The 19,795-nt window shown below is 41.1% G+C and overlaps 1 protein-coding gene across 4 annotated transcripts in view; it reads left to right on the top strand.

The window, feature by feature from the left end:
* The window catches only part of TTC7B (tetratricopeptide repeat domain 7B), a gene marked incomplete at both ends in the record, with an annotated part of 240,931 nt that overhangs the window by 44,238 nt on the left and 176,898 nt on the right, over nt 1-19,795 (top strand). For all 4 annotated transcript variants that reach the window (XM_079699318.1, XM_079699317.1, XM_079699316.1 and 1 more), the window contains one exon: nt 13,870-14,000. In XM_079699318.1, coding sequence (XP_079555444.1) covers nt 13,870-14,000 — 131 coding nt within the window. The remainder of the gene's footprint in view (nt 1-13,869; nt 14,001-19,795) is intronic.

Below are 19,795 nucleotides of genomic sequence, written 5' to 3'. Positions count from 1 at the left end.
ATCCTGGAGCCGAACGACAGACTAGTAACACGCAGAATGCTTCCTCCCTGGCAGGAAAATTCTACAGTCTGTTGGAGGCTGGGTCCCAGCTTCTGTGGACCTGCCCTGGTAGTGAGCTCATTGCAGCAGGGCTCAGGGTTGTCTCTGCCAGTACCCACTATGTGACCTCGGGCAAATTATGAACCCTCTCTGAGCCTGAATTTCCTTATCTCCACGGTAAGGAGAGGAGAGAAGATAGGGGGATCCAGTTTTTTCCCTTTAGAAGCTGCTTTTTATTTTTTTTGAAGTCTTGAGATCGCTTCAGGGGCAGTGAAAAGAAGTAGTTTGATAGACAACTATCCATGAGCAGAGGGTATGGGGTGGCAGAGGTGGGGCCCGGGGGGGTCCTTGCCGAGTGCTTTTGCCCATGTGCAAAACCCAGAAAATATGGGAGTATGGGTGTGAGAAGGCCAGGAGCTGTGGTGCCGTGGCCTGCTGGGGATCTGCTGTGTAAGCCTTCCGGAGCTGTTTATCTCGGGCGCGGCACTGTCTTAGGCCTCGTCCCATCTAGATTTAACGGTTCTGCGGATGGTGGGAAGCTAGATGCTGCGTTGCATGTAGCCACTCATCTCAGGTTGCTAGTCAAAGCCTCCTGTTTATATTTAGATAGTGTAAGGAGAGTAAGAGCCCTTTTATTGCTGCTGACACATATTCATAATTTAACGTTGGTTGTGTTGATAGACTCCTCATTGGTTCTTTTTTGGGAAACAAGCAGAGACAGAGTCCAAAGAAAGTTTGGGGCCTTAGGTGAAGGTCCACTGAGGTGCTTGTGCTTAGTTCTTCTGTGATACCATGTCTGTCTCAGGCACTGTACTCTTTACACTGTTTTGGAAATGTCTTTCTCCTGCATTCCACTAGAGGTGGGCCTTCTCAAGGGAGAAGACCATGTCCTGCTCTGTGAAGCCCAGCCGTGGTGCTTAGTGAGAAGTTGTGGAATGGAGAAAGGGAAGGCACATCTGTTCACTGGCCGCTCTCATCCCTTGCTGTAGTCAGGGCTACACTTGGTACTGAAGGGATCCCCTAAGGGTGATGAGTCCACTCTTCTTAGGAAAGAAACTAGAACCAAGACCAAAGTTTACGTGGTATCATGTATTAGCAAGGCTGGGGGTCTGTGCTAAGATGTTAACTATGCTTGATTCTGAGGGGTGGGGACATAGATGATTGTTACTGTCTTCTCAGTGCTTTTCCGTATTTTATAGATACTCCTCAGAAAATTGAGGAGGGTTGCAGTTCCCCCCAGGAAAGGTGCTTGTTGATAATAGTAGTTGTTATTTATCAAGTACTTACTTTACTTGTAGCCAGGCACTGGACTAAACCTCATAATACTCGCTTAGAGCAAGTGCTGTTATTTTCATTTGCTTGGTGAGGGAACAGAGGCCCTGAGATATTGAGAAAGTTGCTCAAAGTCACAGAGCTAGAAAATGGAGGAGCAAGGGTTTGAATCCAAGTCTGTCTGCTCCTGTATTTTCATGTATTTTCCATGTCCATGTATTTTCACTTCTTAATATTTTACCCAGCAGATTGGTAGTAGTAATAGGTGTCATTTTTAGCACAAAGATTACAAATAATATAACAAAACATAGGATTACCACCTGACCTACCAATTCTATTCTAGGTATATATCCAAGAGAATTGAAAGCATTTGTCCATCCAGAAACCAGTGCATGAATATTCATAGCAGCATGATTCAAAATATCCAAAAAGTGTAAACAACCCAAATGTTCATCAGCTGATGACTGGATAAGTAAACAGTGTTATACCCATACAATGGAGTATTATTCAGCCATAAAAAAGAATGGAATATTTGGAACTAGATAGAGATGGAGGTTGTACAACATTGTGAATGTAGTAAATGTTGCTGAATTGTTCACTTTAAAATGGTTAATTTTATGTTATGTGAATTTCCCCTCAATTTAAAAAAAAGGAATGAAGCCCTGATATATGCTACAATAGTACGTACCTTGAAAATATGCTGAGACAAAGAAGTCAGACACAAAAGGTCACATATTGTAGGATTCCATTTATATGAAATATCTGGAATTGGCAAATCCAAAGAGACAGAAAGTGGGTTAGTGGTTTCCAGGGTCAGCGAGGAGGGGGGATGGGGGCAAGGGCTAATGGGTAAAGTATTTCTTTTTGGGGTGATGAAAATGTTCCAGAATTAGCTAGTGGTGGTGGTTCCACAACTGTGTGAATATACTAAAACCACTGAGTTGTACACTTTGAACAGATGAATCTTATGGTATACGAATAATATGTCAGTAAAGCTGATATTTAAAAAATATATAAAAATAATATAGCAAAAGAATAAATGCTTCCTCCTGGAGACCTTCCAGCCTACTGTTATGTAACGAAAATAGTGATATAGAGAATAATCCTGATAGTGGCTGCGTTTTGAGTGCTTACTATGTGCCAGGTACTGTTTTAAGCACATAACATTTTACATATAAAGTCAGCTGTGGATTAGGAAGCAGGGAGTCTGGCTCCAAAGCCCACACTCTTAGCCACTATGCAGTACCGCTTTACATGTTAAAGACGGATAAATCCTAGATGTGAGAGGCTGAGAGCAAGAACTCGGACGGCAGAGGGTCTGCCACTAACTAGTTGTGTAATCTCGGGTGATTTACTTAACAGCTCAGAGCCCCAGTTCCCTCATCTCTGAAATGAGGATGATAGTGAATTCTCCCTCGTTCCTGTGAAGGTTAGAAAAATTATTTTAAACTCTCAGAACGGTGTCTAGCATGTAGCTAGCACTTGTTGCATGTTGTTATTACTATTATATGGTTACTAAGTAGAGACTTTAAGAGCATTAATTCAAATTATAAACTCTTATTTAGTGAGCATTTCAGGTTGAATTAGCATCTCATTTGCTCACAGAATTATAGAGCTGGAAGGGACACTGAAAGATCGTCTGCTGTAGCAGGTGAATGTCTGATTCAAGGCCTGGCGTTTCCTTTTATAAGCAGTGTGTGTGTGTGTGTGTGTGTGCGCGCACGCACACGCACGTGCGTACATGTATGTATACGTGCACACCTCCTAAGAAGAATATGCTGACTCTGGAAGGAAGACAGCAATTTCTGAAAGCATCCAGAAGGGGCCAACTGTGCCTCCCAGCCCAGAGACCACTAAAAGCAGAGAAGCTCTGGATTGACGGGGTCTTCACAGGAGGTCTAGGCCACCCACCCTCCGCATTGGGTGGTTTCCGTTAGCATCCCCTTTCTACACCCTGTGTCGGGGCTTGTCTTGCACTGAGTTGAGTACATCTGACATCTGTGGGAGCCTGGCTGTTCTAGAGGTGAGAACACAGGACTGGCAGTCTGGGGCTGCCTGTACCAGGACTTTGCTTTGAGACTCTTGAATCTCTTTTCCCGAGTTACTTTTCAGCCTTGGAAACTGAGATCCCTGGAAACTGTCTTACTGCCTTTGAAGTCCTTGCCACAGAGACATGGTATTGTAATGAGGTTTTTCTGGTACTTCCAGTTATAAACTGCCCTGTGGGTCATGTTACAGCAAGGCATCAGGGTGTACCTGGCCTGGGCCTGGCTTCAGAGATGCAGTTAAGATAAATGACGAAACAATGCCTACTGTTTTAGTACATAGTTCCTATAATTATATTTTATAGGCTTTTATTGTGTTGCTTAACTCCATGAGAAATTAATTCCCTGTTCATTTTAAGGTAATTAAAAAAAATCAAAATACTTGTTTTGGCCTGTAGTCCTGCACAGTCATCCAGCTCAAGATGGTGTCCCAGTAGTTCAACCCTCATGGCACAGATGAGGAGCAGAGGCCGGTGATCCCGGGACTTGCCTAGGGTGATGCAGCTCCTGGTGGGAGAGGAAACCACTGCCCTAAGCCCTGGACTCCGATTTCTATGCCTTTACAATTTGAAACTCATTTTTATGGTCACTACTCTTATCAGATACCGAATATGCTGTCAGCAGCTCCATGAGACAGGATATTATGAGCAGAGTTTTGTAGTTGGATAGACCAGGGGTCGAAACTTGGCTTTACCATTTACTAGATGTGGGACCCTAAGTTCAAGCTTATCTATAAGGTTCTGTTAACACCTTCCTCGCCAGGGTGACTGTGGGGATTTTAAGTGGTGCATGTTAAACCCCAGGCACAGTGCTGTGTGCTGAGTAGGGCCTTGACAAACGAACCTTTACTATTATGGAAACTGTGCAGCCTTATGCGCCCAGATCAGGCTCCTAGCTGAGGAATCTCAAGTTTAGACAATCCTGAAAGAATGTGGGCATGGTAACCCCTCAGTGATCGCTGGATTTATCTATTTATCTTTTTGGCAGTGAGATATGTAGCTCTCCACTTCCTCAGCCAAACCTCCAGCCCTTGAGGAAAGAAAATGGAGCTCCCTTTCAGAGGTGACGAAACCTTGGTGTGGAAGGAAACAAGGGACGGAGAGTCCGCGTTGCCATATTATGTTGCATCTGTAAGATGCACCTAAACAGAGCGATTCGGGGGCTGAACGCATTTGAACTTTTAAGTGTCCAGGGTCCTCAGCTGCCCCTCACTGACTGGTGTCCCCTCCCAACCGTGATGTCCCACTGGTCCCTGATGGCTGCACAGCACCTTTGCTTCCTGCAGTCCACCCTGCCTCAGACTCTTAGAACATCCATCACCTGGGGCAGGATGCACTTGTCCCAGCTCAGGGGCTCCCTTGTAATCTCAGTTCTGGCCCCTGTGCAGACCTCCTGTTTCTTTTCCCACAAGTTTGGGAGGAGGATAGTACCCATTAAACAGGCCCGAACAGGCTAACGCACATGGAAGAGCTTCGAAGCAGTCAAGTATGACCTAAATGACTTTATTATCATTAGTTTAGTTAAAATATGTTGCCCTTCACAGAAAGGACCTTTCAGAATCAGAAGTGAGTCCATCTGTGGGAATTTCCCATGGGAAGGGAGATACATTTTGGGTCCAGTGGCTACTCAGCATTCTTTAAATCACAGCGTGTAGTCAGCCACTTTTTCCACCCATGCTTTAAAGTTGGCCTTGATGATTGGTCATGGAGCACTTAACGTCTACTCTTTTGTCCACGGCTTTGATTTTGGAGATGCAGATCTTATTGAGATGTTTATTAGGCATCGCTCCCACACCAGCTATTTTTCAAGTCTGTTTTTTATTTTTGTCATGCATTTCTCTGGAAAAAAAGTAACCAAAAACATTACTGATGATAGCTTTCCAAACTGACAAGGCATTATCTGACATTTTAATAGGGGCCAATTTGAACTGTGACCTCAGAACTATGCTTCTCAGATAGTGTCGATCTGATCCCAGACACTTGAAAATTGACAGTCTAGTCCAGAGGTCCTGTAAGCAGCTTTTGACAGAGAACTGCATATTCTGGAACTGAGCTGCATAACCACAAATTCACTGTGGTAAATCAAGACTCCGCTGTTGCTCTGAGATGTGCATGGTGGCACATGGAATGAACGTCACAGCATTTGGGAGAAGGAAAGGATCAGTATTTACCATTAAGGGCCTCCTACGTGAGAATGCACTCCTTGCCAAAGACCCATTTGCCAGCCAAGACCTTAGGTGTCCACATATCTACCTAATCAGAACAGGAATCCACAGAAAACACCAGTCTCTCCTCATGGTGGAGGATTACATTGTGTAGCTGCTTTGAATATTCTTACCAACTATGCATGGCCATGGATTGCAGCCCTAGATTAGTGGATTTCAGATATTTCAGAATGTACAGTACAGATGATAGTCAAACTGTGTTGAACTGGATTTGCCTTTTCTTTGACTCAGTGGGCTTGTCAGGTCCCTGAGGGCCTTGATCATCTTCATGAGCATTAGTGGTCAGAGTCCAGCCTGCAGTAGTATCAAGTGCCAAAGACTAGACCCATTTTTTCCTGGTCCTTTGACATACTCTGGAGAATTTGTTTCCTTTATATTAAGTCCCTGATACCGACTTGCACATTATTTGGCTGCTTCTCATACAAGCAGAAGGCAGATTATGAAACAATTTATCTCTTTTTGTTGTTTTCTGGAGATTTTAATTTTGTACAAATGAGCACTTAAAGCACATTTAGGAAGCCCCAGTCAAGTGCTTGCTTTTGAGTAGTTCCGGAGCTGTTCTACCAAATGGTGAATTTGTTCAGTTTATCTTGTATTCTCCTTCAGAGAAAATTTTAAGAGGTTGAAACAGAGTTCACACTGGAGAGAGGATGCTTAATAATTTTTTTTTTGTAACCATATAAACAACTTTGGCTCTAAAGGAAAGGGAGTGAATATTGAGCACTTAGGACTGGGGGGGGGACATTAAAACAGTTATTATATCTCTTCTTCATGTTCAGAAAGTTTAGTAGAGACATGGAAGTTAAAAATAGAACTGAATCTAATTTCTAGAGATGAAAACTACAATATCTAAGATGAAAAATACACTGGATGTGATTAATGGCAGATTAGACATTGAAGAAAAGATTAGTGAACTTGAAGACGTAACAATAGACACCATCTAGAATGAAACAGAGTGAAAACTTTTTTAAAAAGTGGAAAGAGCATAAGTGAGCTGTGGGATAACTTCAAGTGGCCTAATATGTGTGTAACTGAGTCCCCTAAGGAAGGGGAAGGGTAAAAAAAAAATTCTGAAGAAATAATGGCTGAATGTTTTTCAAATGTTATGAAAACTATAAATCCTCAGATCCAGAAAGCTCAGTGAGGCCCAAGCACAAGAAACATGAAGAAAACTAAACCAAAGCACTTCATAATCCAAATTGCTCATGACCAGTAATAAAGAGAAAATCTTTAAAATAGCCAAAAGAAAGACACATTACACGCAGACGAATAAACATAAGGTGACAGCAGATTTGTTGTAAAAAAAACCATGCAAGTGAGAAAACATAGAGGAACATCTTTAGTACTAGGAGGGTGGAAGTCATGGGCGGGGGAAGCAACCTGTCAAGTGAATGAAAATGAAAATATTCTCAAACATGAAGGCGGAATAAAGCCTTTTTCAGACAGACAGTAACTGAAAGACCTCATCATCAGCTGAACTGCACTATAATAAATATTAAAGGAATCCCTTTAGGTAGAAGGAAATATGAATCTGCACAAAAGAACAAAGCGCACTGGAAATCATAACTCTATTAGAGACTATATCAGTTTTTCCTCATTATTAAAATGTCTTTAAAACATAATCCACCATTTCAATAAAAAATAATCATCATGTAGCATTGGATTTATAATCTGTGTAAAAGTATAATGTATATAATAAGAAGATATGGACTGGAAAGAGAGAAATGGAAGTATGTAATAGTAAAGGTGTTATGCTGTATGTGAATTAGTATAATATCGTTTGACGTAGACTGTGATAAGTTAAACCTTAAAGCAACCACTGACAGCAATCCTCGGAGACTTCCATACCCTGTTTCAATAAATGATAGAACAGGTCGACAGATGATCAGTAAGGATACAGAAACGTTGCAACAACACAATCTACTAATTTTACCTAGTTGACGTTTATATGTCACTCCACCCAACCACAGAATACACATTCTTTTCAAGATTCTTACCAAGATTGACCATATTCCGGGCCAGAAACAAATTTCGATAAAATTAGATGGGTTCAAATATGTTCTCTGACTTCTGTCAGAGATCTCCAAGACCACCCTCAGGTCAGTGATTCACTAGAAAGACTCACAGAACTCAGAAAAGCTATCATACTCATGGTTACAGTTTATTACAACAAAAAGCTACATATTAAAATTAGTAAAGCCAAAAGGCACATAAGGCAGAGTCCAGAAGAGACGACAAGATTTAAGTCATCTTCTCACAGTGGGGTGTTATGGACAGCACTTAGTTCTCCCAGCAACGATGTGGGACAGCACTAATGGTGTACTGCCAGACAGGGAAGCTCGCTCAGGCCATCATGTCCACGGTTTGTATTGGGGGTCAGTCAAGAAGGCATAGAGTGCCATGGAACTTAATTATTTGGTCTCTAGTCACCCTAGAGGTCAAAGTGGTATAGTGTGGCCTAAGACCTACACTGTAAATCACATTCTAAGTGTAACTAAATGGCGTGGCCTGAGGCCCCAGATGTACAAAGACACTCTTATCAGGTAGGATATTCCAAGAGCTTAGAGCTTCTCTCCCAGCTGATCAAAGGCCAGTCCTTTCTTTGGAATGTGCAGGGTTTGAGCCTGTTTAGTCTTTACTACATAGACCATAATGGAATTAATTTAGAAATCAAAAACAGAAAGATCTTTGGACAATCCCTGAGTGTTTGGAAACTAAATAACACATTTTTAAAGAAGAAATCAAAAGTTAAATTAGAAAGTATTGTGAACTGAATGAAAATAAAAACACAACACATCAAAATTTGTATGATACTGCTAAAACAGTACTTGGTGAGAAATTTATCACACAAAGTGCATATATTAGAAAAGGAAAAAGGTCTCAGATGTATACTTTGGCTTCCACCCTAAGAAACTGGAAAAGGAAGAATAAATTAAGTCCAGTGTATGCAGAGGAAAGGAAATAATAAAGATCAGAACAGAAATAAATGAAGTAGAAAACAGGAAAATAATAGAGAAAAATCAGTGAAACCAAAGTCAATGAAATCAAAAGATCTTAATGAGAATTTCAACAAAACTGATAAACTGTTAGACTGTTCAGGATAAAAATAGAGGACACAAACTGCCGACATCAGGAATGAGAGAAATGTCACCATTAGAGATTCTACAGATACTAAAAGGATCAGGGAGCATTATAAACAACACTATAACAATACATTTGACAACTCAGAAGAAATGGACAAACTACTTAAAAGATGTAAACTACCAAAGCTCACTTAAGAACAAAGAGATTATCTGAACAACCATATATCAAAGGAATGGAATTTATAGTTAAAAAGCTTCCACACAGAAAACTCCAGGTCCAGATGGCTTTACTGGTAAATTCTACCAAACATTTAAGAACAAAGTAGTAATTCTACAGGAACTCTTCCAGACAATTGAAGAGAGGAGAATACTTCTCAAGTCATTTTATGAGGTTAAGACTTACCCTAATACCAAAATCAGACAGAGACATTACAAGGAACCTATAGACAAATATTCCTCATGAACATAGATGAAAAAAATTCCAAGCAAAAATTTAATAAATCAAATATTAAAATATAAAAAAAGGATAATACATCATGGTCAATAGGGTTTATCTCAGGAAAGGAAGTTTGGTTTAATATTTGAAAATCAGTCGATTTAATTCACCAGATTAAATAAAAGAGAACAAGCCATAGACACAGAAAAAGGATTCGAGGAAATCCAACATCCATTTTTGATATAAACTCTTAGGAAAATTGGTGTAGAAGGGATCTTCCTCAACCTAATAAAGGGCATCTATGAAAAACTGATAGTTAACATCAAACTTCATGTGAAAGACTAAATGCTTTCTCCCTTAGGTCAGTAATAAAATAAGGATGTCTGCTCTCACCACTTCTATTCAGTGTTGTACTGGAGGTTCTTGACAGTGCAATAAGGCAATAAGGCAATAAATAGAAATAAAATCATCCAGATTGGAAAGGAGGAAGTAAAACTGTCTTTATTTGCAGACAACATGATTGTGTAGAACTAATAAGTGACTTTAGCAAGGGTACAGAATATAAGATCATTATTCAAAAATCTATTGTATTTCTATATGTTAGCAATGAACAAAAGGAGATGAAAATTAAAACAATACCACTTACAACAGCATAATAAATACGAAATACTTAAATCGAACAAAAGGTTTGCAAGGCATGCACACTGAAAGCTACAAACCATTGCTGAGAGACGTAAAGAAGACCTACATAAATGAAGAGACATACTCTGTGCATAGGTCAGAAAACTCAATACTGATTTTAATAGACATTTCACCAAAGAAGATGTATGGATAACAAATAAGCACATGAAAAGTCAGTATCATTAGTCATTATGGAAATGCAAATCAAAACCACAATGAGATACCACTTCACACCTACTTAGATGGCTATAACAAAACAGTCAGACAATAACAAGTATTGACAGGAATGTGGAGAAACTGAAATCCTCATAAATTGCTGGTGGGAATGTAAAATGGTATAGCCACTTTGGAAAACAAGTGTTTTTTAAACAGTTAAAAGTAAATTTGTTATCTGACCCAACAATACCACTTCTAGGTATTTACCCAAGAGAATTAAAAATATATGTTCACACAAGAAAATTATACATGAATGTTCATAGCAGCATTATTCATAGTAGCCAAAAAGGAAGCAACCCAAATGCCCATTACTGGCAAATGGACAGAAAATGCAGTATATCCATACAGCAGTTAAAAGAAATGGAGTATTGCTGTAACTTGGAGGAACATTGAAAACATTATGCTAAGTGAAAGAAGTTAGACACAAAAGACCAGATATTATATGATTCAATTTTTATGAAGTGTCCAGAAAAGGTAAATCTACAGAGACAGAAAGCAGATTAACAGTTGCCTGAAGCTGGGGCTGAGAATAGAGATTGATTTGGGCAGAAAGGATCATTTGGGGATGATGGAAATGTTCTTAAACTGGATTGTGTTGATGGTTGTAGAACTCTATGAGTTTATTTAAAAAATGTTGAATTTTACTTAAAATGAGTGAATTTTGTGGCATGTAAATTATCTCTCAGTAGAGCTTTTTTTTTTTTTTTTTTTTTTTTTTTTGCGGTATGTGGGCCTCTCACTGTTGTGGCCTCTCCCGTTGCGGAGCACAGGCTCCGGATGCACAGGCTCAGCAGCCATGGCTCACGGGCCCAGCCGCTCCGCAGCATGTGGGATCTTCCCAGACCGGGGCATGAACCCGTGTCCCCTGCATCGGCAGGCGGACTCTCAACCACTGCGCCACCAGGGAAGCCCAGTAGAGCTATTTTTAAAAAATGATATACTGTATACTGGTAATCCAGACACATAATATTGGTGAAAGAATAGAACAAAAAAATCAGTGGAACAGAATAGAGAGCCCAGAAATAGACCCACTCAACTATAATCAACGGATTTTTGACAAAGGAGCAAAGGCAATTCAATGGGGAAAGGTAGTCTCTTCAACAAATAGTGCTGGAACAAACAAACATCCACATGCCACATATATATATATATATATATAGAGAGAGAGAGAGAGAGAGAGAGAGACACACACACACACACACAAACCTTATATCTTTCACAAATACCAACTCAAAATGGATTGTAGACCTAAATGTAAAATGCCAAACTATAAAACTTCTGGAAGATAACATAGGAGAAGATCTAGGTGACCTTGGATTTAGCAGTGGTGTTTTAGAGACCACACCAAAAGCACAATCCTTGAAAGAAAAAATTGATAGGTTGGACTTTATTAAAACCAACAACTTTTGTTCTGTGAAAGACACTGTTAAGAGAATGAAAAGTCACAGACTGCGAGAAAATATTTACAAAATAGATACCTGATAAAGGACATGTATCCAAAATATACAAAGAACTCAAAAGTCAACAGTAAGAAAACAAACAACTGAATCGAAAAAAGGGCAAAAGATCTGACTAGACACTTCACCAAAGAAGGTATACAGATGGCAAATAAGCATAAGAAAAGATCAATATCATATGCCATTAGGGAATTGCCAATTAAGACAACAATGAGACACCACTATACATATTAGAATGACTAAAATTCAGAAAACTGATAACACCAAATGTTGGCAAGGATGCTGAGTAGTAGGAACTCTCATTCATTGCTGGCGGGAATGCAAAATAGTACAGCCACTTTGGAAGGCAGTTTAGTAGTTCCTTATAAAGCTAAAAATAAGATCTTATAGAAAAACCCAAACAAACTTTTTGGCCAACCCAATAATATTTATTCTTACAAAGCTATTTGTAAATAAAATATATGTATTTAGCTATTTCATACAAACGCATTCTCACCATACAATCCACCAGTTCCCCTTCCTGGTATTTACGCAATTGAGTTGAAGTCTATGTCCACACAAAAACCTGCACGTGAATGTTTATAGTAGCTTTATTCATAATTGCCAAAACTTGTAAGCAACCTTGGTGCCTTTAAATAATGAATAAATGGAATGTTATTTAACGACAAAAGGAAGTTAGCTATCTGTCTACAAAAAGACATGAAGGGACCTTAAAAGCGTATTTCTACGTGAACGAAGCCAATCTGAAAAGGCTACATACTGGATGATTGCAATTATATGATATTCTGGACAAAGCAAAACTGTAGAGACAGTAAAAAGATTAGTGGTTGCCACGGGTTCAGGAGGAGGGCTAGAGGGATAGAGCACAATTTTAGGGAAGTGAGTCAATTCTGTACGATGCTGTGATGGTGGATACATGACACTATGCATTTGTTAAAACTCATAGAACTTCACAACACAAAGAGTGAACCCTAATGTAAACGATGGACTTTAGTTAATAAAAAATAGTCAATAAAAACAAAAGAAATCATGATGAAACATTAAAAATGCAACCTCAATAAAGCTGTTAAACAATAACAAAATCTTTGGCCGATCCGCACCTTCTGTGACAACGTGGTCACCTCTGAGCTCCTCAGCACTGTCCTCAGCTGTGGGCTCCCTGTGGATGGAAGTGGTTTCTCCTTCCCATGCAGTACGACCACCTCCTGTCACCTTCTACAGCCTGGAGGGACTGTCACAGTTTGATAAAAGCACCTTAGAGGAGGCCGTTCTCAGAGTGATGAACGGGAGGCTCTGGGTCACTTGCTGGCGTTTGGTGTGTCTGGTACCCTCTGCGGTGGTGTCTGCTCTGAAAGCCAGCAGCTCACTTGACAGGTGTTGCCTGGGAGGCCCCAGACCTGGGTTCTCATTCCTGCTGTGCTGTTAACTGCCTGTCAGGTTTTGGGCAAGTCGCTTACTTTACCATGATGGTTCTCAGCTTCTTCGTCTATAAAATGAGTGGGTTTCCCAGGGACCTCTCTGGCCCCTTCCAGTTGCAGAGCCGGACTGTGTCCGCATTGAAGCTTCTCGTGCCCTCGTGCGTGGAGTGAACGTGTGCAGTGTGTGTTTCCCGGTACCCCAGGGCACTTGACACAGCAGAAACCCTCCCTGTGGGGCTCCCTCTCTGCCTCCAATTGCAGGCGGGGACCTGGAGCCCGATGTGCCCCAGGCTGGTTGCCCAGAGGAGGGGCTGAGGTTGGTGCTGGGTTTACGCAACAGCTGCTCCTCTCAGCATTGTTATTTCTCAGTCTTTCATGCTTTCATATCCCGTCCCAGCCCTGAACTCTCTCTTGGCAAAGAGTAACTAACCCCTCCATCTCCCAAGAAGTGCCCACACAGCAATGTTCTGGGTGTTTTCTTGGCCTGGAACTGAGAGGTGGCTTGGGGTGTTGTCATTACTACAGAACTCTAGGGCTGAGAGTTGGAAGATTTTCCTGGTAACTGAGGCTCCTGAGAGCATTTAGAAATGTTTTGTGTTCAATCGGTTAAGTGTACATCTTGGGATAGAAGATATTCTGTACCTAGTATTGTGCTGTGAGCCTACCTGTACTTACTTTACAAAATTCTTTAAGGACCTTGTGACATATTTGAATGAGAAGCTCTGTTAGATCTGAATGGAATCATGGTGAAGTACCTGATCAAATTCTCAACCTGGATATCAAAGTCAAATGGTGCTTTCTGTATATTTAGGGGCCTCCTTCATCTGTAACTTATGGATATTCTTTTTGGTACTCCATTTTGATGTTCCATTTTGTCCTTAAAGAGAGAGGGCAGAGTATCTGCTTCTCTAATATTATCTGGCCCTCTAGAGCAATATTAAAAAATTAAGCCCCATGAAAAACAACTTACCCAGTTTTTGTATGTTGATTTTTTTTAGGACTTTGTTTAGAGAAGTTGCCTATTTCTTCTTCTACCAGTAATCTCCTTGTGGATCGGGAACAGGATGTCATCACCTGTTACGAGAAGGCAGGGGACATTGCACTCCTGTACCTCCAAGAGATAGAAAGGGTAAGTGAGGACCATGTGTTCGTTCAGTTGATAATTTTTTAAAATTTCAAATCAGATCTCACAGAACTGTGGTCAGCCTCTGGAAGCCTTCAACTTGTCTGTCTCTGGGTGCAAAGCTTTGCTTCTGTTCTTTAATGCTATGGAGAATATGGTGGTAAATGTGGCACCTTGTGAAAATAGATGGGTCGATGTTTGGGAAGCAATTTAACATCCTCTGAGCAGAAATGACACTATGCATCTATTTATACCCTCAGTGCCCTGAAGCTGGCTAATCATTCCTGTTCTCATAGGCAAAACAGGTTAGCTTCCTTTGTACTTGCGTGGATTATGTACCAACATAGGGTACATCTGGAGTTGGGGAGGCTTTACCTCAATGGTCATGCCAAAGGGCTGCTGGGGAATCTCAACCAACCTTCTTGGAGCAGGCTGTGTATCCTTGAGACCATCTGGGATGGTTTTCTCCCAGCAGTCAGTCGTTTGCCTCTGCTGTGGGGAACGAAACCAGAAGCTGATCAGAGGGCCATCAGAGGAGAGAAGGAGTGAGCAAGGGACCCTGAGCTCACACCCTCAGGCAGAGGAAGTTGAAGGCTGGATGAGGCTGGGGAGGTGTGGGCAACTTGTCTGTTTACTTCTCAGCGTTAATTTTCCCATCTGTAAAAGGAGCATAATAATGGTTCTTACTTCATGGAGTTCTTGTGGGGATTGTAAAAGGTCGTTTAAATAAAGGCATTTAGCCCAGATTCAGAAACGTATTGGATTCTTGGTAATTGACACTTATTTTTACTAAAAACAATAGCTCCTAGTCAAGTCTGCCCCTCGCAGAGCTTCCTGGTGTTCTAACCAAGGCTCGATCCTGATATTTCCCCTTTCAGACCCAGAGGTGCATCCTGTGAGATTGTTTGAAATGATAGAAGTTCTGTGAGACTTTTTGAAAATGGTCAGCATCTTGTCTCCCATCAATTTATGGGTCCTCTCTTTCCTTAAGGATTAGAATAGAGAGGGAGTACCAAAGTCTTGATAGTTTTTGTTCTTTTATACGGGTACAGACTGGAAGTCGTTTCTTTCATAGAAATCTTTTTGTAGTGTGTTGATGTGGGTGGCAAGGATCAGAATGACCTTTCAAGAGCAGGGAGAGTAGGGTGAGAGCCATAGAGAAGAGGGGGAGAGGATGATGGGAGTGGTGTCTGGCCTGGCCCATACCAGAATGGATGACACATCCTGGTTCGCGATATCCAGGAATTCAGGAATATATTTGGCTGTCTTGCCAAAATGTTCTATAAGAAGTCTGCTATGAGAAAGGAATTATTTGTTATTCAGAATTTATGGTACGATCTTTAGAGAAATGATCATGCAGCTTGATTTTAAAATCTACATGATTTTCTTTGTCTACCTCCCTGATGGCCAGTGCTGGGCAGCTGAGAAGTCTGCTTATGCCAACTAAGCTGTTCTTGTGGACCCCACAGTCCTTGCCACTTAGGGGACCTTATTTTGCATTTTACTCCCTGTTGTCACGCTGGGGCCGCCTTCTCCTGGCTGGGAGAAAGGAGGTTCATCTGTTATGTGTGTCTTTAATGATGTGGCAATTGGCAGATCTGGATGTACTTCCTGTTGTGTTCCTTTATAACCACCTCTTCACCACTGGGTTCTTTAGCCAGACCAGAAAGGAGACTCTCATAATCAAAGGATTTAAAATAAATATTTTTCATGGTTTTGAGGAAACAGTGATCATAGGATGTTAGATTTTGAGAAGAAAATGGAGGCCCAGAAAGGGAGACCCCCAAGGACACACAGGAAGTTAGGGCCAAAGCTAAGATTAGAACTCAGCTCTTCTGACACCTAGTTCAGCATCACTTACTTCATTATCCCAGGCTGCTGCCAATAAATGTGGAACCCCGTAGTTTCTTACACCCTTATATATAGAAAGTGCTCAATAAGTATTTGACCAAGCAAGCCATAGCTCTTAGTAGTGTGGGGAAGCAGCCTCACTCAGTGTATGGTTCAATTTCAGGGTATATATTAGATGACTTTCACATTTCTGGCTCTGATTTTCCAGTCTGAGTTTTCCTTCATGGGAGACCACTTTGGGTCTCCGCAGATCCAGGAAGCTGGGATATTAGCAATGAGAGAGATTGAATGAATGAAACATCTGTTTTGACCGTAGTAGATGCTCAATAAATTATCTGTGACTAATTAGAAGTCTAGGGGGAAAATGACCTTCCTTAAGTGACCACTGGGCTTGGTGGACATTCAGGGGTTTTTATGAGGCAAGACAATGGTGCCATGCAGAGGAAGATACCTGTTTGGCCTTTTGTTTCTTCCTTTAACTTAAATGACTTTTAAGAATTATGCTAAATTGAAAACAAATGTTAGGAAAATAAAATCTGAAGGAAGCAAAAGACTGGGGCAAGCTTAGGTAAATAGTGCTTTGCTTTTCTGGGTAGGTAGCCCTTTAAGTAGAAAACCCCACACACTCTGTTCCTGTGTTTGTTCTGCTGGGCAAAGGCAGTCTTTCAGGGTTTTCCCCTCATTTCCCAGCCATTCTAAAGCGAAGAAACTTCTGTTTGCCGGGACCTTTTGGCATTTTATTTATGTGTTGCCTCTTTTTTTTTTTTTTTTTTTTTTTGTGGTACGCGGGCCTCTCACTGTTGTGGCCTCTCCCGTTGCGGAGCACAGGCTCCGGATGCGCAGGCTCAGCAGCCATGGCTCACGGGCCCAGCCGCTCCGCGGCATATGGGATCCTCCCAGACCGGGGCACGAACCCGTATCCCCTGCATCGGCAGGCGGACTCTCAACCACTGCGCCACCAGGGAGGCCCTATGTGTTGCCTCTTAATGTCATTCACTAGCAAGGATAAAATTTGAGGAGAACTTTGGAGCACAGTTTGGAGTATTGTGGAAAATGTGTTTTCATAATCTGGAACCATCGATCTGTTTCTGATGCAGCCTCATTCCTCTTCTAGTTTCTCTAAGAGTGGGTATGTTTAGCAACGTTCGTGTTGTTTGTTTCCCGAAGGGCAGGGGCTCTTCAGAAAGGGGGCTGACCTTGGCTTCCCCTCCAGGCGGCTAAGTTAAGTTGGGAGAGGCAGCAGGGCCCAGGGGTTAAGTGACGCCAGCGTTGGGATCCTGGCCTTGCCACCTCTTAGCTGTGGAACATCAGGCAAGTTACTCAACCTCTCTGTGCTGCCTCCAAACCTCAGCTGTAAAATAGCAATAATAATTGCTGTAAGGCTGTTGTGAGCATAAATTGGGTTAACTCATGTTCTTCCCAGTACATGTTTAGCACACATTAAATGTTCATTTTATTGTCATTATCTGCTCCTGTGTCACCTGGCAGTGGAATCTTTCCTAACCTTCGAAGATTTCAGATATTTAGATGAAAATATGGAGTATTTTAAACATGCTATTTTATTAAAAGTGTTAAATAATTTTAAAGAGATATTTATGGAGTAATTTTTTCAGGAGAATTTGGTTTTCCATTCCTTGCCTGGAAGCTAATGGAACAACATCTTGCCTAGAGTCCCCATATCACATCTGGGTTCTGAATCTCTGTTCACCCCGGCTGTTTGACCTTGGTCCAATCGTTTATACCTGTGTGCTGCAGCTTTCCATTTTCATGGCGGGGTTCATACTGCCTGACTTGTCTGGGGAAGAAAACCAGTGAGCCACCAGTGTTCTCCACCCAGTATGATAGGAGCTCTCCATGTACTGTTCTCCCTCCTTTTCCAAACGGGGAGGCAGGGCCAAAGGAAATTTGAATACCTGAAAGCCGTGTGCATTGAATATTTGTTTAGTGTTGTCCTTGTTACATTAGGGTCACAGAGACATCTGCTAATAATTTTCTCTGATAGTTTGTTCTCCGAAGGGGAATGAAAAATACCTCCAAAATTATGCACATAGAATAATTTAATCAAGTAAACCAAATTAGAATAGATGGACATGACATAAGTTGACCTTGATTAGTTTATCTTTGGATGGTGGCATTACACCAACAGTAAATAAAGTTATCTGCCCCACAAAGAGCTTCTAAAGGTGCAATGATAGGAATAAAGATGACTTCACCCTCGAATATCATAATATGAGCCCTGCTTTTGGCAAATGAAATCATCCTGTCTCTGTCCGTTGCATGCATCAGCCAACCAGCCGGGTATGGCTTTCTTGAGCAGAAGCCGTGCCAGGGTGGAACTTTACCTTCTGCTGACAGTTCATTCCTTTACACCCTGTTTTAGAAAACAAGTTAATGCTACATTATGGGACACCCATAGATTTTTTTATGGGCTGTTTTAGCGTTAAGGTTTTAAGAAACAGCTGGTGCCCAGATGTTGCAGAGCCCAGCCTAGGCTTCATCTGCTCATCAGGAGCTGTTCACTGGTCCTGGTGGTCAGTCCTTGAGCGGATTCTGTCCTCCCCACAGGAAGAACTCGCAGTGACACAGCCAAGACGTTGGATTCACAACTGGATTAGATTAAGGTTACTGTGTGTCTTGAACTCAAACGAGATGTCCTAGGAAAAGTACTCAGTGCTACTGACACGGAAGGCAGGGTGTGACTCTGGAGGTCCATGTGGCTGTGCTTTTGGGTCTAAAGCATGAGACCATGAAGAAAAGATGGATTCTCCCTTCTCTTCTTCCTAATCCCTGCCTTTTCACTTAAGCTGAAGCAGCAGGTTATAGGTCATGGCTTAATGTAGTACATCTGAATAAACAACTTCCTTAAAGAAATGTCAAGAAACTGACTGGCCAGTATGTTGCTCTGACTTTGAGGCTGCCATCTGACTGGCTGGGAAAGGAGGCTACCGCACACTTAAAGCTGAGTTAGAAAAGCCTGGAAACCAGAAAAGAACAGTAGCTTATTTTAATTTTTGTATGTTCTTGGTCAGTCTTTGCCCTCATAATTGTATAGCTTTAAAGGGATCTATATCTGTCTTTTTTCGCTCAACATTACATCAAAACTTCAAAGTGTTGTCATGGTTATGTAATATTTTATCAAGTGGATGGCCTCTATGATATAATTCACTTATAGTTGGGTATAGCCTGTTTTTATAGTGCTCTGGTGCCAGCTTCCTTCAGGTAGCTTTTCCCTTGTTTTGCTTTGTTTCCTAAGGGCAAATTCCCAGAAGTCGGGACATTTTTAACATTCTCGTTACTATATATTGTATCCAATTGCTTTCTACAAGTCATACTAACATCTTCTACCTTTGGCCATACAGGAGAGTAGTGGTTGCTCTGCAATCTTGACGGGGTCGCATTTGTTTCTAAGTTACTTTGCTGATTTGCTAGGTGAAAACAGTACTTTGCCATTTTGGCCTGCATTTCTTTGACCATCAGTCAGGTTGAAATTTTTTCCATCTATTTGCTTACTAGCTATATTTCTTTTCTTTTTTTTAAATCACAGCATTATTGAGATATAATTCACATACCATAGAATTTACCCATTTAAAGTATTCAATTCAGTGGTTTTTAATGTAGTCACAGAGTTGTGCAACCATCACCAATATTTAATTTCAAAACATTTTCATCACCCCCAAGAGAAACCCTGTACGTATTAGCAGTCACTCCCCATTTACCTCCAATTTCTCCAGTCTCTATAGATGTGTATATTCTAGACATTTCCTATAAATCAAACCATACAACATGTGGTCTTTTATGACTGGCTTCTTTGGCTTAGCATAATGTTCTCATGTTGCAGCATGTATTGGTACTTCATGTCTTTTTATTGCCAAATAACATGCCATTGTATGGAGATCCTACATTATGTTTATCCATTCATCATTTTATCATTTATTATTTGGGTTGTTTCT

This window comes from Hyperoodon ampullatus, assembly GCF_949752795.1.
Source record: "Hyperoodon ampullatus genome assembly, chromosome: 3".
Taxonomy (NCBI): Eukaryota; Metazoa; Chordata; class Mammalia; order Artiodactyla; family Ziphiidae; genus Hyperoodon; species Hyperoodon ampullatus.
The sequence above is the reverse complement of the archived record's forward strand: the minus strand, read 5'-3'. Positions and strand labels throughout refer to the sequence as shown.